Source organism: Fistularia commersonii, chromosome 9 (assembly GCF_037954325.1).
Source record: "Fistularia commersonii isolate RoL2024-O1a breed Wild chromosome 9, RoL_Fcom_v1.0, whole genome shotgun sequence".
Lineage (NCBI taxonomy): Eukaryota > Metazoa > Chordata > Actinopteri > Syngnathiformes > Fistulariidae > Fistularia > Fistularia commersonii.
In genome coordinates this window covers 948208-969368 of record NC_141292.1, presented here as the reverse complement: position 1 = coordinate 969368, position 21161 = coordinate 948208, and the positions used below count along the sequence as shown (strand labels likewise).

The window sequence follows — 21161 nt, the reverse complement described above, 5'->3', positions numbered from 1 at the left end:
GTTTGACACCGAGCACTCACATCGAGGGGAAACCGGTCGTGTCCAGATCGTCCGTCTTTACGCTCTGGAGCGAAGACGAATCGGTCGAGTGTGTCGGCGCGATGACACCGGGGCCGACTTGGCTGCGAGTGTCGATGTTCGCCGCGTCGGGCGCGCAGGTGTTTTCGGGGACCTTCTCGTCGGAAACCTCCGGGCTCTCGCCTCTGCTGCTCGCTCCTGTGATAAACATTCACCAGGTTCACTAGGGTCCCGTTGCAACTGCGCGCAACTGCGCAGAGGATTGCATTGTCCCGTCACCGCACCTTCTTTTTCCGGCGTCACGTCCAGATCGGCAAAACGCGGCCCCTCTGAACTCGGCGGTGATCTCGGAGGACTCCTCTGGTCGCCAAGCGAGGATACATCAGGAGTGTCGGGGAGGGGCGTGGCGTGAGACATCGTCTCCTCCGGTTCATCCGTGTCGGAGCTCCTGGAGGGGTAAAGGAATATTACAAATATGAGATATTCTTGGTGCAGCCGCTAGTGTGTGTGAAATCTCCACCTCTAAAAAGGACGTATTAAGTTTTGTTGATATTTATCGATCTCACAACGGGGAAACTGAATCGTCACAGCAGCATAACAGGCTAGAGAAGGCTGCAAATAGGGATGATAGAAGACAGAGAGATACAATTAAACATATAAAATGTATATAACGGAAGAAAAGACGTATATACAGTGATCCCTCGCTAGAACACTGTTTACTTTTCACGGTTTCGCTACTTCACAGATTTGCGTGGTGCATTGTGTTCTGCATTCTGATTGGCTAAAAAGTCACTCCGCTTCTTCTCTACCTGTGCGTCAATAACGTTGCAGTTTAATATGTACACGTACGTAAAACAGCTTGGCAAGTTTACATGACGTACGTGCAAATTCTCTTGCAATTTGGAGTTTCTCTAAAACCCATAATGTTGACAAAACACTCTGGAGCAACAAAAGCACCTGCGGCAGGAAGATGCTATCTATGGCAGATAAAGCTAAACTTCTGGACATGCTAAGGGAAGCTAAAAGCTATGCGGCTGGAGGTCACCATTACAGAATGAATGAATCTTCCGTTCGTTCCGTAAAGAAGGAAGAAAAAAACATAAGGACGACAGCAGCGATAAGTTTTAATAAGGATGCAAAAAGGGTTGCAACTGTCCGCAACTTTTTTCATAATCATTTTTAATTTCCTCCCGTTTAATCCAATTACTTGGGTCAGGTGGGCGGAGCTAATCTCCGCTATTTGAAGCCTTCTGCTCACATTGATGATTAAAATTATTATTTGACAGTACAGTTCAGAAGTTATTTGTTGAATAAAAAGTTTCTAAAGTACAGTACTTTTATTTGTGAAATAAACGATTGAGCCTGTAAAATGGTTTGTTCTTTCTTTTCAATGTATAATAAGAGTATTTAATTGTATAATAATTGTAAAAAGAAAAATAAAGGTTTCTACCTCACGGATTTTCCCATAATGAGTTCTTTTCAGAACGTAACCCCACGAAAAACAAGGGTTTACTGTATACCAGAGACGCACAGTGAGAGACGTTGGTTGTAAAAATGAAATGATAAGAAGTTCTGGAGAATGTATAAATAAATGTAAATACTACATGGATGAGAGTGATGAGTGGAGATGGAGAGAGAGATCTTGCACAAGAATATTGTGTTGATGCTTTTAAGTAGCATCAACATCGTGCCGCATTTGTGTAACTTGGTAATTATAAATACAGCGAGTCTTGATGTGGAAGGCATTAAAAACTCACGAGGAAGGTTGAGCGAGCCCGGCGGGGTGGATGTCTGCCGTGTCCTCGCTGCTTTCTCTCTCCAGCTTCCTGTCCTGCTCAGGAAGCAGCAGGGCGGCGGCGCTGACGGGAGCGTCGGGCTTTTCGGCGACGGTTCCAGCAAAGAGCCTGCGCTCCAGCAGGCAGAGGGACGTGAGCACGGCCGGCGCCGAGGCCCTGACGCGAATCGCGACGCCTTCCTCGGCTCTTCCTTCTGCTGTCGGCTTCTTCTTTTTGCCGCGGCGTCCAAGTCCCGCCCTCCTGTCGGCCCAGCGCAGCATCCACTCCAGCAGCCTGCCGAGCTCCGGGAACCGGGCCTCTAATTCGGGATCCAGGACGCGCTGCGGTTCCACCGCCGCCTCCGCAAACGACCGGCACTCGGCGGGAAAGGCTGCGGGAGGAATCTGGCCGTCGGAACCGGAGCGACCCCTTTCCGGTGTTTTTTGCGAAAGCCGGGCGTCCTGCCGTCGGAGGCCGAACAAACCGCCGTGCCTCCCGGCTCCGGGTTCCCGCAGAGAGGGGGCCGACGGGCTGGCGTCGGACACGGAGCCCTCGTTCCAAGCCGCCGAAGCCTGAAAGTTGGACGCGGAGTCCAGTTTGGCCGGCTTGTAGCAGCTTCCGGCCCGGAACAGCGGAGAGTCGTCGCTCCCGCGTTTCCTCGCCGGGCGCTGGCCGTCTCTTTCGCGGCGATGCACGGTGGTGAGGACGTCGAAGGTGAGGGAGTGCAGCTCCGCCTCCCTCAGCCGGCGGCAGAAGGATCTCAGCAGAGGGGCTTCACGGGCCGAGTCCTCGCCGTCGGTGCCGCCCTTCTCCAGCACGTAGCTCAGAAACAGCTCCAGGAAGCCGAGGTACTCCTCGTCTTCCAGCTCAAACTCCCAGGTGCCGACCACCGGAAGGGAGGGAGGCTGCCGTGCCTCGGCTCTTTTTCCGCCCGCTCTGTCTGATGCCGGGGGTTTTGTGACCCTGAAATGCCAACGCAGAATTCGGAGTGGGTCGTTAAATACATCCAGGCATAAACAGGAATGGCCTGACTTGGGAGCGGAAAGGCTGTCTGAGACGGAGCTCGTAACTTAATTTATTTGAATATCAAATGAATTTTCCTCTCAATTTGAGTAGAATTATTATACAGGAACTATTAATCCTTTCCAGCCCCGGGTTTTGTCGAGTGTGTTTAAAAAGGATAAATTACAAATACTATATAAAAAATAATACATATCAAAATGAGTTTATTTCTTTACATTAGCTTTGATTAAGTCAATTTACCTTAAAAATCATTGAAGCTGGGGGGTCATTTGCTGCTTCAGTTGCTTCCTGGCTCCACTCTTAATACTACGATGTGTTGCTAAATGTATCTTGCACACTTTATGGTAAAACCTCTTTTTAAAACGACCCCGACCGGCTTGGACGACTCTTCTGACACCTCACCCGCCGTGCCAAATCCCCGGAAACATCTCCCACCTTCTCACAGACGATGCTCTCCTGCACCGTATCTCACCCACAATAACCTCTCCATGTCTTCACAGACGAGTGTACCACATACACACACACACACACCTCGCCGGTGTTTTTCCATGATGTTGTCTGGGCTAGCTAGCGGCGGGCAGCGCGTCTTTAAACGCCGCCTCACGTCATGCGGCGTCCACGCGGGTGTCAAAATGCTCACAAAGCTAAGCATCCCCTGAGCCACGGCTCGGATCTCAAGGCTCCGCTGCATATATTTAGAAATACTTGTACACATGCTGAAGTACCTTGGTAAGGATCTGCCACGGAGGTCAGGAGAAACACCCTCAGATGAGTTTTCCACGGCGTCCCCGTCACTGCAGGGCTGGTCGAGGTCAGTCAAGGCGCCGGAGCTCAGAGTCGTGCACGGCGACGGCTGCAGCATCGCGGCCGTCCCGTGATCTCTGCCGCCGTCCTCGTCCTCCTCTTCTTGCTCCCACAAGTGGAGCTCGGGCGCGGCAAAGTGCTTCTGCAGACGTCCCAGGTGTTTCCGCCGCCGCCGCCGCTTGTCTTGAATCACTCCCGCCATCGACTCATTCGCCTCCCCTTGTTGGCCCTCTGGAGGGGAAACAAACCCGCTGAAAAGGCCAAAATGACACCGAACGCTTTGAAAGAACCCGGAAAGCCGCGGTGAGTTCTTACCCTGGACGTCGCGGCGCTGCAGCCTCTGCAGCAGTGAGCTGTATTTTTCTCTCAGGGAAACTCTGACCGAGTCGTCCTCCTGTGGGAAAGCCAGCACCAGGGAGTCTGCCACCTGCGAGGGAGGCCGGCAGGAGGGTGAGAAACCCACAGAGGCTCATTCTCCTGAGCTGCCGACGGGATTGAAAATATACATTCGCACCAGAGGGACGGGAGGCAGCTCGGACAGGAGGCTGAGCAGGAGGTCCTGGAGGATCTCCTCGGCGTTGAGGTAGTGAGAGAAAGGCAGGAGGCGGCGGGTCCAGTGGAGAGCGTCCACTCGGGCCGAGTGCACGTCTGCATGATGAGAACTCTGGAAGATACCGAGATCTTTGCAGGGCCAACACACCAGAAGCCTTTCCAGGTAGAAACGTCATATTCTTTAGAAGAAACACACCTGCTCATCCCTGCCGCGGTTTCTGGCGGCCTGATACTTGCGGCAGGACATGGAGAGCTGATCCCGCACGTGAAGCATCCAGCACAGAGCGCAGATCTCCCTGAAACAGACTTTTAGCAGACGTGCACGTTGGCTCAAAAACCACTGACTCTAGTTGAGCGGTCGCGGTCTTAGGAGGAGCTTCTCACCGAGGACATGGACGGTTTCGGGGTCCGGGCGTGCGTTTTCGTCACGGCCCTGCCCGAAGAACCCGCCGCGGTCGACCAACTTCTTCAGACCTTCCGGGAGAGCTTTCTCCTCCGCTGCGGCCGAACAGTGGTCGTACCTCTTCTTGATCTGATTCAAAATACACGCCCGTCATACAAGGATGGGCGCGACCCAAACAAAAATACAAGAAAGGGCGGTGAAGTACCTTGTGAAGGAGGCGTCGTGCGCGGCGCAGCTGGCTGACGTACCACCGGGCGGCGGGACGGCAGCAGCGGGCGGATCTCAGCAGCAGCAGCAACCTCTGGAGAACGCCGGACACTTTGTGACGGGAAGCCACTTCCGCTAACTCCCCCGCTGTCCCCACCCGGTCCTGGCGGGAGACGCACGCCGCACACCCTCCCGATTAGCCGATCGGAGAGATTCAAGCGGGAATGAGGGTCTACAGATGGGGTACCTGTGTGTTGGGGGAAGGCTGAGGGCAGTACAGAGGCGGCGAGGGCAAATACAGGCCGCCGTGCACCAGCGCAGGGAGGGCGGAGCACAGATCCCTGGCGGCGCTCAGCAGGGAGGACAGGGGGGAAGATACCACGTCGACTCCAGCCATGGCGGCCGCCTTCACTATGTCCTGGGTGGATGCCTGGATCCAGTCCCAGTCGTCTCCCTCCAAAGTGTCTGAGAGGAAAGGAAAAAAAGAAAGGCATTAAAGCATCATTCATTCATTCATTGATTTATTGATTGATTCATTCATTCATCAGTCAGGATCGCAAGTGATGCCGGAGCCCATCCTAAGGACACACACAACTACCATCGCTTACGGAACGCACCTGAATATAAGCCGCACCGACAAAAAATAACTAAATAAATCTATGTGTGCATATAAAGGCCACACTTGTCTATAAGCTCACATTATAAAATGAGATAATTACACATAAACTTTTTTATAAGGTGTAAGATAAACCTGGTTGATCCTCGTAGGGGAAATTCTTTTGTCGCAGCAGCGTAAGTTATACATTGATCCCTCGCTATGACGCGGTTTACTTTTCACGGTTTCGCTACTTCACGGATTTGCATGGCGCATTGTGTTCTGCATTCTGATTGGCTAAAATGTCACTCCGCTTCTTCTCTACCTGTGCGTCAATAACGTTGCGGTTTAATATGTACACGTACGTAAAACAGCTTGACAAATTTACATGACGTACGTGCAAATTCTCTTGCAATTTCGAGTTTCTCTGAAACCCATAATGTTGACAAAACGCTCTGGAGCAACAAAAGCACCTGCGGCAGGAAGATGCTATCTATGGCAGATAAAGTTAAACTTCTGGACATGCTAAGGGAAGGTAAAAGCTATGCGGCTGGAGGTCAGCATTACAGAATTAATGAATCTTCCATTAGTTCCATAAAGAAGGAGGAAAAAAACATAAGAACAGCAGCAGTATTTAATTGTATGATAATTGTAAGAAAAAATAAAGGTTTCTACTTCACGTATTTTGCCTATCACGGGTTCTTTTTGGAACGTAACCCCGTGAAAAACAAGGGTTTACTGTAGTGTCAAAAATAAATAGGATTAAAAATAGAGACAGTTAGAAGACAGAAAATAGCAAAGACATCCAGGAATAAATGGACAGCAGGGAGAACAGCAGCGGAGACGTCAGGGATGAGAATGGACAACAGAATAAAACAGAAAAGGTGAAGAATAAACAACCAAAGCTCAACAACAGTATAATTAGAGTGACAAAAGCAATGACGAGAATCAAATAAATCGATAAAAATAAGCTGGATGCGTGCAGGCCAGACCAACAGAGTTAGGACATGACGTGAGTGGATGAGGAAGTGACAATGTGGTAGCAACCTCAACCTCTACTTTTGATTAAACCTTCTTCTTCTCCCTTCAGGGGTCTCCACAGTGAACAAACTTTCTCCATCTGATCCTACTCCCTGGATAGATAAACTTATTTAATTCCAATAGGAGAAATGCTTTTGTCACAGCAGTTACAGTATCAATAAATATGAACGTAAATATAAATAGAGAGACACTTAGAAGACAATGAAGATTTCATGTCACCGTAGGAAAGTGTCGGAAATATGTCTTCTCCGTTCCTCTGTATGTCATGTGGAGAAATTGACATTAAGCTGGCTTTGACATTGCCACATCTGGACAATGTGTGGTCTCCAACGAACCTCCTGCATGTGTTTGGACTGTAGGAGGAACCCGGAGAACCCTGAGGAACCTGCACGCAGACATGGGGAGACTCCACACAGAAAGGCCTCCTGTGGGAATCCAACCAGGTACCTTCTGGCTGCGAGGCTGAAGATCCTTCGGTGTGTCAGGAGAACAGCGACGCTGGATCTCACCCACCTGCCGTGCTCCTGTCGCTTCCATCGTCTCCGGTCTCCTGGAAGTCCAGACGACGCTGCAGCTCGGCCTGGAAAATGCTCTCGGGTTCTAAAGCCTTCGGGAGCTGGAGTTCTCGCCTGTTGATCCTGTTTAAAACAGGGGGAGGTTTCAGGAAGGAGAAGGAAAGATAAGATAAGATAAGATAAGATAAGATAAGATAAGATAAGATAAGATAAGATAAGAACTTTATTAATCCCGAAGGAAATTGTTGTGCCAGAGTTACAGAAAATATAACAGTAATAAATAATAAAAAAAAGAAAAAAGAAAAAGGCAGAATAAACTATAAAGTGTCTCAGTGAAACTATAAAGTGTCTTAGTAAACAAGTGATAAAACTATAAGTGTCTTAGTAACAAGTGAGGTAAAGAGTGCACAATAGTATGATAAAAGGAAAAATTGTAGTGTAGATGTTATGAAATGAAATATTGCACAGTTTTTGTTTTTTTAGGTTAAAGATAGGTTTTTATGGTTGCCGGCGGCTGAATGGAGAGGAATTAAAAAGTCTAAGGGAGGCCTCAGGGAGGAAAGACCTCCTGTGGCGTTCAGTGGAGCTCCTGGGTGGTATCAGTCTACGGCTGAAAGAGCTCTGACAGGACGTCAGTGTGGCATGCAGGGGGTGATGGACATTGTCCATGAAAACCCCACAGATGGGCTCCTTCGCGACGCTCACTGACCGGGTGAAGTCAAAGTGGTGGGTGCGGTAACTAGCGTAAGCTAGGCTCAGCGCGGCGGCCGTCTTCCAGTCCCCCAGATGGTAAGCTAACCACGCCGTCTCTGGAAGCAGCCCCCCCAGCAGGAGCAGGTCCATGGCGTAGTCCGCCGTCCACAGCTCCGACATGTGGCGGCGGCGAACGGCCCCCGCCACCTCGTCCTGGCACAGCGACACCAGCCGCCCCACGTTAGAGGCTGGAATCAGAAACACCCGTCAAACACCTGTTTACTAAGACACTTTATAGTTTCACTGAGGCACTTTATAGTTTATTTTTATTTCTAATTCTGCCTTTTTCTTTTTATTATTTATTACTGTTATATTTTCTGTAACTCTGGCACAACAATTTCCTTCGGGATTAATAAAGTTGTTCTTATCTTATCTTATCTTATCTTACATGGAAACAAATGAAGGGAGTGTGTTGAAAGTGCCTGGGAAGCAGACCTGGGGGGAGATGTATCGGAGGGAGGACGGCCACGTTGTGCGGAGGCAGGATGTGGAGCGGCCGGTTGGTGAAATAGGAGGCCATGAATCTCCCGAGGGTCTGGATGAGCGCGCGGGCGGCGTCGGCGTGAAGGTCCGGGGGCAGCCACGACCACGGAGGAGGATCATCTGCAGGGGGAAAGACAGGTTCTCTCAGCGTCGAGGGACAAACTGGACCGTGTGGAATATCAGTGTTCGTTTCCTCGCTGCTGGAATTGAGGATTCCCTCATTGGACCTCGCTGACGCTTCGTGCGGGACCACATGTTCCTGCTTGCAGCTCATCAGCACCTGACCCTGAGGGACGCCAGGAGAGCAACATGTGGACTGCGTTCCTTTGGTTCATCTCCACAAACAACTCCGTATACGGTATTTCCTGAAGATAAGATTAGATAGACTTTTCTGATCCCGTGAAGGAGAACTTCAACAGATTCAAATTCAGTGAAAAGACTAGGTGTTACGATCCCTGGTGTTTGCATCACTTCTGATGGGGAGGTCTGGAGATACGGTTGCCAAGAACAAGGAGAGAACGTCATTGGAGAACCCATGGAGGAGAACATGGAGCGAAGATGGACAGTAGCACATACGTACACAAAATGAACAATAAACTATGTGCAGTATGTACACTAGAATAAAAAGAAAATAGAAGAAATTAAAGAAATGAAAGAAAGTGCTTTGAGCAGGGTCATCTTCTTCTTCTTCTTCTTTCGGCTTTTCCCTTCAGGTGTCGCCACAGCGAGTCCACTTTCTCCATCTAACCTTATTTTCTGGATCCTCCTCTCTCACACCAACTACCTTCATATCTTCTCTCACGACGTCCATAAATCTTCTCTTTGGTCTTCCTCCAGACCTCTTGCCTGGCAGCTCCAATCCCAGCATCCGTCTACCAATATGTTCTCTATCCCTCCTCTGTCCATGACCCGACCATCTCTGACCTTCTCTCCAAAACATCGAACATGTGCCGTTCCTCTGATAGACTCATTCCTGATCCTCTCCATCCTGGTCACTCCCAAAGAGAACCTCAACATCTTCATCTCTGCAACCTCTAGTTCTGCCTGCTGTCTTTTGGTCACTGGAACAGTTTCTAGTCCAAACATCATCGCCGGTCTCACCACTGTCTTGTACACCTTTCCTTTCCTTCTGGCTGAAAGTCTTCTATCATATCGTAGCACATACGTACTCTGTTCCTCTGTTCATCCAGTTGCACTGGCTACCAGCAGCTGCCAGGATCAAGCACAAGGTCCTGACCCTGGCCTTCAAAACCACCTCAGGAACAGGTCCAGCATGTCTGAACCAAATGATAAGACCTTATGTTCCCGGCAGAGAGCTGCGTTCCTCTGATACAAACCTACTAGCAGCACCTTCTGCTCGCTCTAAGCGATCTCAGGCAAAACTGTTCTCAGTTCTACTACCTCAGTGGTGGAACAAATTTCCAGAAGCAACAAGACCAGCATCATCTCTCTCAACCTTCAAGAAACAGGTAAAAACGTTTCTCTTTCAGGACTTTTTACTGCACTGATGCCCCAGATCAGGTTGGCAGCAAGTTAGGCTATGCAGTGTGTGTGTGTGTGTATGTTTGTGTACGTCTTTGTCAAAACAAAAAAAACTCACTAACCCAAGCTTACTGTTCTGTATATTTCCTGTGCATTGTGTATTTGCAAGTGTATTTGCAGTCCTTATGTCCTCTATTGTAAGTCGTTTTGGATAAAAGCGTCTGCCAAATGTAATGTAATGTAACGTACACAAAATGAACAATAGACTATGTGCAATATGTACGCTAGAATAAAAAGAAAATAGAAGAAATTGAAGAAATGAAAGAAAGTGCTTTGTGCAGGGTTATAGAATAACAACAAAGTTAAAGGTGATCAGTAAAGTGTCCTGCAGAATGCTTGAATATAAACACTGCACAGATGAGAGTGGGGTTTGTGATCGGTGAGGACGTGCGTGTGCATTTGTGGAGTTGTGTCGTCTGACAGCAGGAGCGTTCTTCTGAGAATTTCTGAATATCTCCGTGGGTTTGTGAGAAGATCGATACGTTTGGTCGCGCCTAGCTGTTCTCTAGGCTCACGTCCAAGAAAACAGGAGGTAAACATCAACGAAAAAGCACCAAAGCTCTGGTGTCGTGGCCGAGATCCTCGGGGAAGGAATTCATCAAGCATCTAGCTTCAATAAATCTGACCCGGGCAGACGGAGGTCGGGTTCAGAGAGGGATGTGTGCCTCCCAAAGCCTTTTCAGCTTTCATCAACAGCGGCGGTAAGAGGAGCTTTCATTCTTGAGCCGGAGCCAGACACATGTTTTACGCAGCCGCGGCAACCTTGGATGTCTCGCGGTAAAAATCTAATCAGTTCATCCTTGAGAGGACATCTGCACCGAATTTGACCAGATTCCCCGCTGACGTGTTGAGAAGAACGGGGCTGGAGGAGGACCTGCCTCCGGTCACCTGTGATGCATTAGTCTACATTTAAAAATGAATTAATAATGAATATTGGTCTTCAAACGGGACACTCCACAAACCCATACAACTCTATTATTGAGCCCTCTGATGCTGCTGACCGTGGTTCTTGAAAAGAATGAACACGTATTTCATTAAAACGTATTTTACTCTAGTTTGATCATTTCTAAAATGCAATTTCAATTATGAAGATTATGGCGATGTTGTAACATCTAAATCAAATGGGTTAAAATATTTTTAATGCATTTTAAGTATTTTATAACTTCTGCCGGTGGATAATTTAAGTTTCTATTTCTTTTTTAAAGGCAAGTAGGACTCACAGACATTGAGTATTTTGATTAAAAGTAACTCTCAACCCCACGTCAGTTCAAAATGTCTTGTTGCGTACGGAAATGTCATTTTGTTTTCCCTGCAATTGTTTGTTGATTTTAAAAAACATGCAACGCATACTTTGTTTATACATAGCATGAGGGCAAAAATTATTTAAAATGCTGTGTTTATTTATTTTGAATTTCAAAAGCGCCAACCCCTGGTATGGACAGAACGGATGGAAAATACCTCCTAAACATCTTACTTACAGCAGCATTAAAAGCCATAACTACCAGGTGGTTCAAACCGGATCCCCCTACATATCATATATGGATCCAAAAAGTATGAGATATTTAACCGGATGAAGCAAATAACATATTCATTAAGACTTCAGAAGCCTATTTTTACTAAACAATGGGCACCTGCCATGTCTTTACTAATACGATAAGGTTAGACTCAAAAGAGTTTTGGACATGATTACATATCCTTTTAGTTTACCTATGTGGAGTGGATATAGGAAGGGGGCGGTAAAAAAATTATAATAAAAAAAAAAAAAAAATTCTTTTTATTCTTATTATCATTATTGTATTGTTTTTACTATAAAAAAGGATATATATATATATTTTAAATAATTCTTCTAATTTTATAATTTATATATATATATATATATATATATATACATACACACATATATATATTCTTTTTATTATTATTATTATTATTGTATTGTTTTTACTATAAAAAAAGAATATATATAATTTTTTAAATAATTTTTATAATTTTATCATTTATATATATATATACTTTTTTAAATAATTTTTTCACTGCCCCTTTCTTTTTCTGTTATTATTTCATGATATGATCATGTCATCACGTTAAATGTGGTCCACTTCTATGTTATATGGATGGAGAGGGAAACTAAATAAAAATTGAGTTAAAAAAAAAAAGACTATTCCAGGAGTGGGTGTGTGGTGAAGGAGCTGTGGTGTGAGATGTTCTCTGCACCTGGTCCCTGTGTTCCACTGCATCTCCATGACTCCTCAGAACTCAGCCGGCATCCTCACCTTCTGGTTTACCACCGCCCCTTTTTTTTTCTGTTTCCATTTACGCCCTTCACGCGCGCCGTCAATCACCGCCTTCCACCGCGGGCGTCCTGGTTTAAAGTGCGTCCTGATGCGAGCGCTCCCTAACACCGGTAGATGTGCTCTCCTCTGTGACCTGGCGGAAACCACCGAGACGGCTCAAACGCCCACCTGGTGCAGAGGCCGCGCTGTCCTTCTTGATTCCAGCCCTCTGGAGGAGGAGACGGGCCGCTTGGTCCCCCAGCTCCTGGGCTTCTCTGAGGCGGTACTGGGCCAGAAGACCGTAGAGGAGCGCCAGGCAAAGCCGGGTCTGCTGGAAGACACTGCGTCGACCATCTGGAGGAGGAAACACGGGGGACGTCAGATTTTCGTCAACGATCCGGCGTCTTGTTTCCAAGAAAGTCGCTGGACTTGCTTTTTTTAGTCTCCTCCCAGAGTTGTGACCTCCAGGCATCAGCGCTCTCGGCGTACAGACCACACAGGAACAGATGCTCTCCTGGTGGGAGGAGAAACGAGTCTGGTTGGGTTTGAGGACAAAACATCTCAACATCTCAGACTGACCGGGGAGTCCTTCTCTTTTAGATCGCACCGGCCTCCAGCGAACCATCTTCTCTCACACCACCTCACTTCCTGTCCTCTCTGGCCTTCTTCTTCTCCAACCTCAGCATCCCTCCTGTGTCCATGTCCAAACCATCTCAGAGGGACTTCATCTCCAGAACATCTACCATGACTCCTTCCTGATCCTCTCCATCCTCCTCCTCTGCCTCCTTTCTTCTCCTCAGTGTCTCATATCTGCACTCACCTCCATCTTCTCCACCTTTCCTTTCACACTTCTCTCTACCCCTTCCAACCTTCTAAGTTCTTCTAACCCTCCTTCATCTGCACGCTCTAGCCTGTGGAGAAGCGGTCATGTATTCCTTCTAAAGCCTTCCCCATCGTGGACGTTCCCCGCAAACCTGGAGCTTCAGAACTGGAGCTGCTGGGAAGAATGCTACTTTACTGTCCGCAGATGTGGACATTTAAAGCACATTAAATTTAATAAGAAAAAAGTAACTAAGATATTTGGGGTCTGGAATCCAAAGTGATTATTCTCCTGGATGTTCTAACAGCTGCCCAGTGTCTTCCAGAGGCCACGTTTTATAGAGATCTGGATCGTCGGAACGTTTGCCTGGTAAGTGGTTTCTGCTCTCTCCCAATGTGGCTGCGGTTCGAAATCATTAGCTCTATTTCGGGCGAGCAGTAAATCGCGTCCCTGACCTGGGTGGCCGAGCAGCATCGGACCCTCCTCCAGCTTCCCTCCTGCGGCCTGCAGCGCTTTTTGAATCCGGGAAATGACGGCGGACGCCCGCTGCCGCTCTTCCTGCCAGCCGTCGCACCCCTGCAGGCCCTTCAGCTCCTCCCTGTGCTGCAGCGAGAGCTCGTACACCCGCTGCCACGTCCCAAGTAACCTGGTTTAAAAAGCAAGAAATAAACAAATTCCCAATTCTGGTTTGATCGCAGCATCTAAGACTGACACCCAGGACTATTTTCGGTTCCCGGCTGACAGGGAAGATGAGCAGCACCTGCTGGATGGTCTCTGAGGGAAAGGCGCTCCGTCACGGCCGGCGACAAATGTCCCTTCGGTCTCGTCTTGCATGAGAGGCGTGGAATAGACATCCGAAGGCCCGCACCGCTGGGAAGGAGGCTCCGTCTCCGCCGAGGACCAGGCAGATCTTTGCTGCAGGCTGTAAGTGCGGTCCAGAGAGTCAGACGCCAGCTCTAAGACCAGCACGGCCGTGGACAGATTATGAGATGAGAGGTGACAGCGAGCTGGCTGGAAGGGGTCGGGCTGAGCGGACAGCAGCAGGCCGACCAGCTGCCGGCTGAGCTCCGCCGTCAGCCCGAGGCAGTGCGGCCTGTCCGAGCCGGCGCCGTCCCAGGGGAGGAAAGACAGAAGCCCTTTGAGGAAGCGCAGGAGGCGAGCGGAAACCGAGGAGCTCCTTTTCCTCCCGTCGGGGATCCCAGCGAGCGAAGCGGCGAATCGAGCCGCGCAGTGGACGACGCAGCGCATCAGGAGAGCTCTGTTCTCCACGCCGCTTCCCGGGGACAGGCTGAACGCCCACGCCGTCAACAGCCGGCTTTGGATCTTCCCGAGGTCACGGCGAAGAGCCTGAGCGCTCCTGTCCGTTTCGAATTCCTCGTCGTCCGGGGCGGGGACCGCGCTGACGTCGGCGTGCGTGTCCAGGGCGTGGAGGGTATCGAACATGGAAGCAAACTCCAGACGTCCGCTGTCCTCCGCGTGAGAACCGATAGGAGGACCATCTACATCCGAATCCTCCTCGAACAAACTCTTGGAAGCCAAACACACAAACAGGCGTTATTCATGAGTATGAGTATGAGTTTGAGTATGTTCAGACGGATCTGAACGCTATATATTTGGCCGACCTGCACTTTCTCAAATAGCTCCTTGGTGCCGCCGAACGTCCCCTGGTCCTGCAGGAAAGGTGGCAGAGCCGGTCCGTCCGTGGCGGCGGAGATGACAGAGTCGGTGGTGTTCGGCACACGGGCCAGGTAGGAGCTGAACTCCTCCAAACTGCTGTCCAGATTTTGACGGGACACCGAGTCCGAACCCATCCTTGCGTGAATCTGTAAAGGACAAATTTGAAAATGTATGGTCGGGAGCAGAAAAAGGTCACTTCGGTCCGAGATCCGGAGGCCGCGGCTGCTCGCTCGTCACCTGCGATTTATCCAGAGTCCGGCCGACCTTCTCGATATCCTTACTGATGTCCTTCAGCTGGGATTTCAGCATGGAGGCCGGAGAAGGCCGACCCAGGACCCTCAGAACTGTGGCCATGTAGCCGTCGGACACGATGAGATACAGCAGCTGTGGGTGCCAGGTGACCGAGTAGCGCTGCCGCATGACGTCCCGCACGGACACCGCCGAGCTGGAAAGGGACGCGTCCGCGGTCCCGCCAGACAGCGGCGGCCTGCAGCGGGGGAAAAATAAAAGATACGGCGGCTCACTCATTGACTCTCATCCTGAAAAATGAAGCTGTCAACAGCTGACCGTGGGGTCGGTGAGAAGATCAGCCTCGCTAGGCGATAAGGCGAATGTGAGCTGACTGACCGGTAAGTGACCAGCGGATGCAGGGGTAAGAAGTGCGCCGGACCAAACACAATATTGCAGCCGGTGCTGGTCAGCGTGAGAAGCCCTCCGAGGCGAGCCAGCACCAGGAGGGAGCCTCTCTTGAGGACGCAGGCCAGGAAAAGGCCGTCGGGGGACCAGCTAACACCGGCCACCCAGTAGGATCTGAAACAACATGGGGGGTCAATCATCGCGGAGGTGATGGAGGCGGTCGGATGAATATTATCTCCTCAAAACCGACGTGCGCTGCACCTTATGTATTTAGCCGGGATCTCCGTTTTTTTGCATCCACATCCTCCGAGACCGCTTGTTACGGAGACAAAATTTTGCACGCTCACAAACAGGACCTGCGTCGCCTGCGTGCGAAATATTTGTTTTATCACGGATGAATGGGGGGGGGCGGGGGGGGGATTCCTGCTGAAGTTTTGAACGGTCTGAGACGAACCTGAGGCTGCCTCTGGTTGAGAACTATGGCTAACAGTTGGCCGTCGGGAGAGAAAGCAGGCACGAGTGACCCTCTGGACTTCACCGGCTGGCAGGCCGGAGAAAGCCGTGACATGCAGTACGTCTTCGACGCCCACCGGACGCTGTATCCAACAGAACTGGAAAAAACATAGTTGACTTGTAGCTGTCGGAAGGGTAGGGCGAGTGAAAATCCCGTCCGGACCTTCACTCCTACCCTGGTGTCACGAGGCCCTCCTCCCACTGGATGTTCAGGCAGGTGATGGCGAGCTTCTTCCCACAGGTAAACACAAATACCGACAAACAGGCGTCGCCGACGGCCTGAAAAGGACGTATATTATTATTATGCCTGCGCTGAATGATAAGGGCAGAGAGGCGCACAGGAACGGTGTGTTTATTTGAAATATTGGAAAGTCCTATCGAGTCTTGGTTAAGTGAAAGTAACGATTTGTATTCCAAACCTCTGACTTCACGAAAACGGTGTGCCTGGATGCTTCTTTGCTTTGAGGAGGGGGGAGAATGGTATCTTGAAGGGGCAGTATGTTTGTCCAGCGTCCCTTCACTGTGCCGTCACGTGGTTCCATCAAATCCCTTCGGTCGCTACACTCCCAGAGGAAGACTTGGCCTGACGCTGCGACCACGAGCGCACGTTTCCCCTCACCTGAAACCTGGACCGTCGGCCGCGTGGCATTCCCTGGGAATTGCAGTAAATCTGATCGGCAAAAGCGCAGTTTATGATCTAAAGTTGACATTTTTTATTCATTCCCTGGAGTGCAGTGCATACTTGATTTTTCTCCAGAATAGTAAAGACTACATGGATACACCAATTTAAAAGGGGGACCTGCATTTTTAATTCCTCAGTAGAATGAGGAATATTTGAAAGTCACTGTATTGTGAGTTTTCTCTTTTATAAAAGAGACTATTGGGTGACTGACTCTGGATGCTGGGCAGTGAAGAAGTAAAACCTTCAGCGGGAGTGTAAGCAATGCTGCGTCACCCGATTCCCCTGGATATATTGTGTCTGGCACCTCTACTCCACCTCTAACCTACTGTATGAGAACACATGGTCGTGGGAACCACCTACCTTGAAGACCACCGATCATATCGGCTACCTCTGGAACCGATTCAGCAGACTTCAGCAGGTCCTTGTCCCTGTTCCAGAGGAACAGCGCCCCCGAACTCAAAAGGCCGCACAGCCACACGCCTGCGTCACGGCAAAAAACATGCGATTACACAACCAGAGTTAACAAACGTTGCACTTGATAGCGGGACTGAACCTGGACCATCTTCACTCGGAGACAGTGGGGATGTGAAGGACCTCCTGGTTAGTCTCAATCCATTCGCATCCTGTTTATTTCTGTCATTGCTATGGTCGCTCTGTTTATGTTCTTATCCTTGTTGTCATTTTGGTTGTCTAGTCTCATCCTTGATGTTGTTGTTGTTCTGCTATCTATATATGTGGATGTCTTTTGCTATCTTTTATCTGACCCTCTATATTATATTCAAACTTACTGATACTATAACTGTTACGCTGCTGCGACAAAAGAATTTCCCCTATGTCAGGGGTCGGCAACCCGCGGCTCCTCTTCCATCTTTACACTGCGGCTCTGAGTGGCTTGGGAAAATAAATTATAAATATTTAATTGAGGAATATTTCATTTGGGTTAATTCCTTTTTTTAACGTTTAGTTCTAAGTTGGAAGATTATTGTGATCTTGAAATATTAAATAAAATTATATTTATTATTTTTCGCCACTCAAAATAACGTCACACTGGCGGAAGCCGGTATACCCGCCAGCCGGTAAAGTCCCGATTTGCAGATGCTGTGCGCAGAAGTTCAGGAGCAGAAGGTAAAATAAATATTCATGAAGATATTTTGCAAATATTTATTTTTGATTGTTTACTGACACAGTGCTGTTTTTCCCGATTTATTTTTAAAATTCAGGTCAAGGCACCGCTAAACGCTCTGAAAGCCCAAAGCTCAAAATGAGTTCATTACATCAATAAAATTTAATTTTCTCTGTAATACTTTGTGAATGTCAGAAGCAACACACTGCACACTTGTTTATACAAAGTGTAAAGGTAATAAAAAGCAATATATACAGTGGTACCTTTATTTTAGACGTCAAAAAGCGGCTCCCAGTGTTTTCTTTTCTGAGGAAACCGGGTCTAAATGGCTCTTTGGGTGTTACGGGTTGCCGACCCCTGATCTATGGGGATCAATAAAGTATATCTTATCTTACTTGAACAAAAGTGCAGAACTCACCGTTGGCGGATGCGGCCATGGTCACCACGTCGCTGAGCAGAGGATGGAGTTTGGGCGTCTTCTTCTTGGTGCGGCCAGAAGCCAGGTTGATCTCACTGATGCGTTTGTCATCCAGGAGGAAGACCGACTCCTTCTCCTAAAGACGAGATGTGGAAAACTCAAGGTCACAGTGAGGTCACGGTGAGGTCAAAGGTCACGATGAGGGTGGTGGGTGAACAAGTCACCGCCCGTGTGTTTTTTTTTTTTTTTGTTTGTTTTTTTAATTGAACATAAATAGCACAAACAAATATACGTATGTACAAATAAACATGGCAAGGTAGAACTGAATGTCAATGAAACAACCAGGGATGAGGAAGAAAAGGATATAAGGACATTTGTTCTGTATGTAATTAAAAGTTAATAGTGTTAACGGTTTGTGAGAAATGTATACTTCTAGACGAAAAAGAAAGTAAAAGGAAATAATTAAATAAATAGATAGATAAATAAAATTAAAAAGAAAGGGAAAAAAAAACTTGCGAGGGGAATATAACATGTAATTAAGCTGGTGGTTCACAAGGAATCTCTGACATCAAACTGCATATTTTTTGGTTTTTGGATTTTTCCTTAAGTTTTAAGGATTTTTTATAAATTCAAAATCGTTAATAAAGAACGTAAAATTTGGGGAACATTTTTGCGTTCTGTTTTTGTGAATGAAGAACTTGGCCAGGCCTAAAATAACATTGACACAGAGTTCATCTCTTTTGTTGCTTAAAAGTAAACCAAATGTCATGTCATCTCTTGAGAAAGAAACTGGTGACGATGGAAAATTATCTTTAACCCATTTTTGAGTTTTAGCCCTGTTCTTTTTCACATGAGAAAAATATATGGTCAGTGGTTTCAATGTTGTCTTCACAAAATGTACAAATATTATCTTCAAAATTAAAGCGTACCCTCAATAATTCCTTAGATGGGTAGATGTCATTCATCATTTTGAAGTGGGTCTCTTTTGCCTTGGGGGGTATGGCTAGAGTCAGATACATAGTTTGCAGCCTGGCAATCGATTCCTTGTCAAATTAATTTAAAATATTATTTTTATTTTGATGTCCAGGGAATAAGTTTTCTGTAAAACACTTCCTAATAAAGGAGTTGCTGCACTTTCTGTCCAGAATTGAGATTCCCTGGAGTGACAGGTGGTGTAACTGTGGTTGTATGTTTTGGTGCGTCGTTATGTTTTTGGACAGGAATACAAATTGTTTACCTGTCCAAGCCAGCAGAATCGCGGCCATGGCTTCTTCCTCTTGATGCTGGATGACAGGACAACCTCTAACTTCACCTCCATGTCTCACCTGGCATCGGTTTTTCAGGCGTGGATCTCATTCCCGCATCCCTGCGTGGGGAAACGCAGAAGCAGAGGAGTGCTAATGTAGCTTGAATCGGCATTGCAATAACACCTATAGCGCTGAAAGCTAACTGGTTATTATTACTCGCTTCAATGCGGGAGCGAAATCATTTCACAGGTCAGGCAAAATTAATCTTTGGAGTAAATATTTTGAATACATTTCTGTTTATTAGAAATAACACGTCAATTCAGGATAGCCACCTAGCTAGCTGCGAGGATACTTCACTTAGCCACCTAGCTAGCCGTACAGATTAATAAACTAGCCTCCGAGCTAGTTTTACCAAAAGGCCCGATAAAAACATTTTTAATCTTGTCTCGCCGACTCACTTGTCCGGAATACATCCCCCGGTAGATAGTCGGTTGGAATACGTGCGTTTTGCGGTGCTCCGCGGTTAATAAACATGTTTATTTTTCGAAACTCCCTCCGCTGCAGCGACCGGAGTGATTTCCCATGATGCACCGGGGCGAGGAAGCGTCGCCATGGCAACGAGCCGCGCCGCCTCTCCACGGAAATAAACATAAATAAGAAAAACAATATTTTGTCTTTCTCATTCCCTTTATATGGCAATATCTAGTGGATTTATTTATCCGGGTCTATTCCCGGGCTTCTTTTTTGTGGTCTTATTTATGAGCTTCACTGTGCAGAGCCTGGTTTTATTTTATCATTATTTTTATTTTCAGATATTCACTGAAAAATCTGATTTTTTATTCATATCTGGAACAATATTAAACTTGAATGGATTCAGTGGATTTCATGTTGGTTTTTTTTCCCCCCAGCGGTTGAACTTGTGATGCACATACAGCAGATAATGTGATGTGAGCCTCCTGTCTCAGTCGTTCACCACCCCCATCCGTGCATTATTTGTATTTATAATTATATGACTATACATTCTCTCCGGGACACATCTCTCAGTTGTCATGTCTGGAATTGTCATTGCCGACGCAACCTATGTGTTATTCCATATCTCTGTAAAAATTTGCACAACACTGTATATATTGTACATAGTCACCCTTTCGGTTTCGGTGCTGCTGCGACAATCAAACTTTCCCCTCGTTGGATCAATGAAGTCAATCCTCTGCTCAGTAGAGGGAAATCATGCAAAATGTTGACCTAATTAACTACCCATGGCTATCAAAAGCATTGTCCCGGTGCAGTTTATTTTGATGTATTAATTCATTTAACCTCCCAAGGGGCAGTTGGGTGCACACATGATTATTTTTCAGCCGAATTTAAACGGTCACTTCGGTTGATTAAGTTCCGGTAATTGGCTGAACCGCACAGATCAGTCATCCTGGCCTGAACGTCTATTTCAGCTTAATTTCACTCCGGTGACAACAAACTCATTACAGCGGGGAGGGATGCTCAGGGGGTTGGGAACCCGCCAACCATCCATCATCTCCGAGCTCCATCTCTGTGTGTTTCCTGTGAAAAGAAAACCAAACAAACCGAACAAACATGTCGTTCGCACATCATCCGTCTGCACAAACCTCGATTTGCCAGAAGGTGGCAACCTGCCACAGCGAGGCTGCGGCACATCTCCTCGGCTAAGGGCTTCTTTTCATGAATTCCCACGAATTCCTGTTCTAACTGGAGCAGAACACAATTGTAAAGCAGGTAAACAGACGCATTTTTCTTTATCTCGCATCCGTCGCAGACATTAGCGCGGGCCGAAACGCGACTCCTTCGTCGTAAAGACAGAAAAAAGGGAAAGAAGTAGAAGGAAAAATGAAGCCTCGGGCTGTGTGAGCCTTTGAGCGAAACACTCTTTTATTGGCTTGTTACAGGGAGTTATTAGCTTTGCCCCCGCGGGTATTTAATTACCCTTGCACTCTCTCCCTTTTCATCATGATGGAGATGACAGCAGCCATTGGCAATAGGTGAAAGAAGGAGACTTCACCAGACCCTAATTGGTTCATTTGCGTCTGCCTG

General features: G+C 47.7%; 1 protein-coding gene across 3 annotated transcripts in view; it reads right to left on the bottom strand.

Annotated features, from left to right (window-relative positions):
- The window catches only part of cplane1 (ciliogenesis and planar polarity effector 1), a 30705-nt gene extending 11013 nt beyond the window's left edge, over positions 1–19692 (bottom strand). For all 3 annotated transcript variants that reach the window (XR_015106557.1, XR_015106558.1, XM_086151794.1), the window contains exons 1-28: positions 19559–19692; positions 19091–19219; positions 17854–17989; positions 16673–16792; positions 16050–16282; positions 15806–15909; positions 15572–15728; positions 15379–15482; positions 15109–15291; positions 14719–14968; positions 14427–14627; positions 13565–14331; positions 13260–13450; positions 12418–12498; positions 12174–12338; positions 8122–8289; positions 7643–7874; positions 6932–7056; positions 5030–5247; positions 4781–4945; positions 4557–4704; positions 4369–4478; positions 4135–4284; positions 3936–4047; positions 3542–3851; positions 1776–2756; positions 303–466; positions 21–216 (exon numbers count right to left, since the gene is read on the bottom strand). Coding sequence is in view for 1 of the 3 variants with exons in the window: in XM_086151794.1 (XP_086007920.1) it covers positions 21–216; positions 303–466; positions 1776–2756; positions 3542–3851; positions 3936–4047; positions 4135–4284; positions 4369–4478; positions 4557–4704; positions 4781–4945; positions 5030–5247; positions 6932–7056; positions 7643–7874; positions 8122–8289; positions 12174–12338; positions 12418–12498; positions 13260–13450; positions 13565–14331; positions 14427–14627; positions 14719–14968; positions 15109–15291; positions 15379–15482; positions 15572–15728; positions 15806–15909; positions 16050–16282; positions 16673–16792; positions 17854–17989; positions 19091–19171 (5852 nt within the window). In the remaining 2 variants the exon portion in view is untranslated. The remainder of the gene's footprint in view (positions 1–20; positions 217–302; positions 467–1775; positions 2757–3541; positions 3852–3935; positions 4048–4134; positions 4285–4368; positions 4479–4556; positions 4705–4780; positions 4946–5029; positions 5248–6931; positions 7057–7642; positions 7875–8121; positions 8290–12173; positions 12339–12417; positions 12499–13259; positions 13451–13564; positions 14332–14426; positions 14628–14718; positions 14969–15108; positions 15292–15378; positions 15483–15571; positions 15729–15805; positions 15910–16049; positions 16283–16672; positions 16793–17853; positions 17990–19090; positions 19220–19558) is intronic.
- Positions 19693–21161: the final 1469 nt, after the last annotated feature.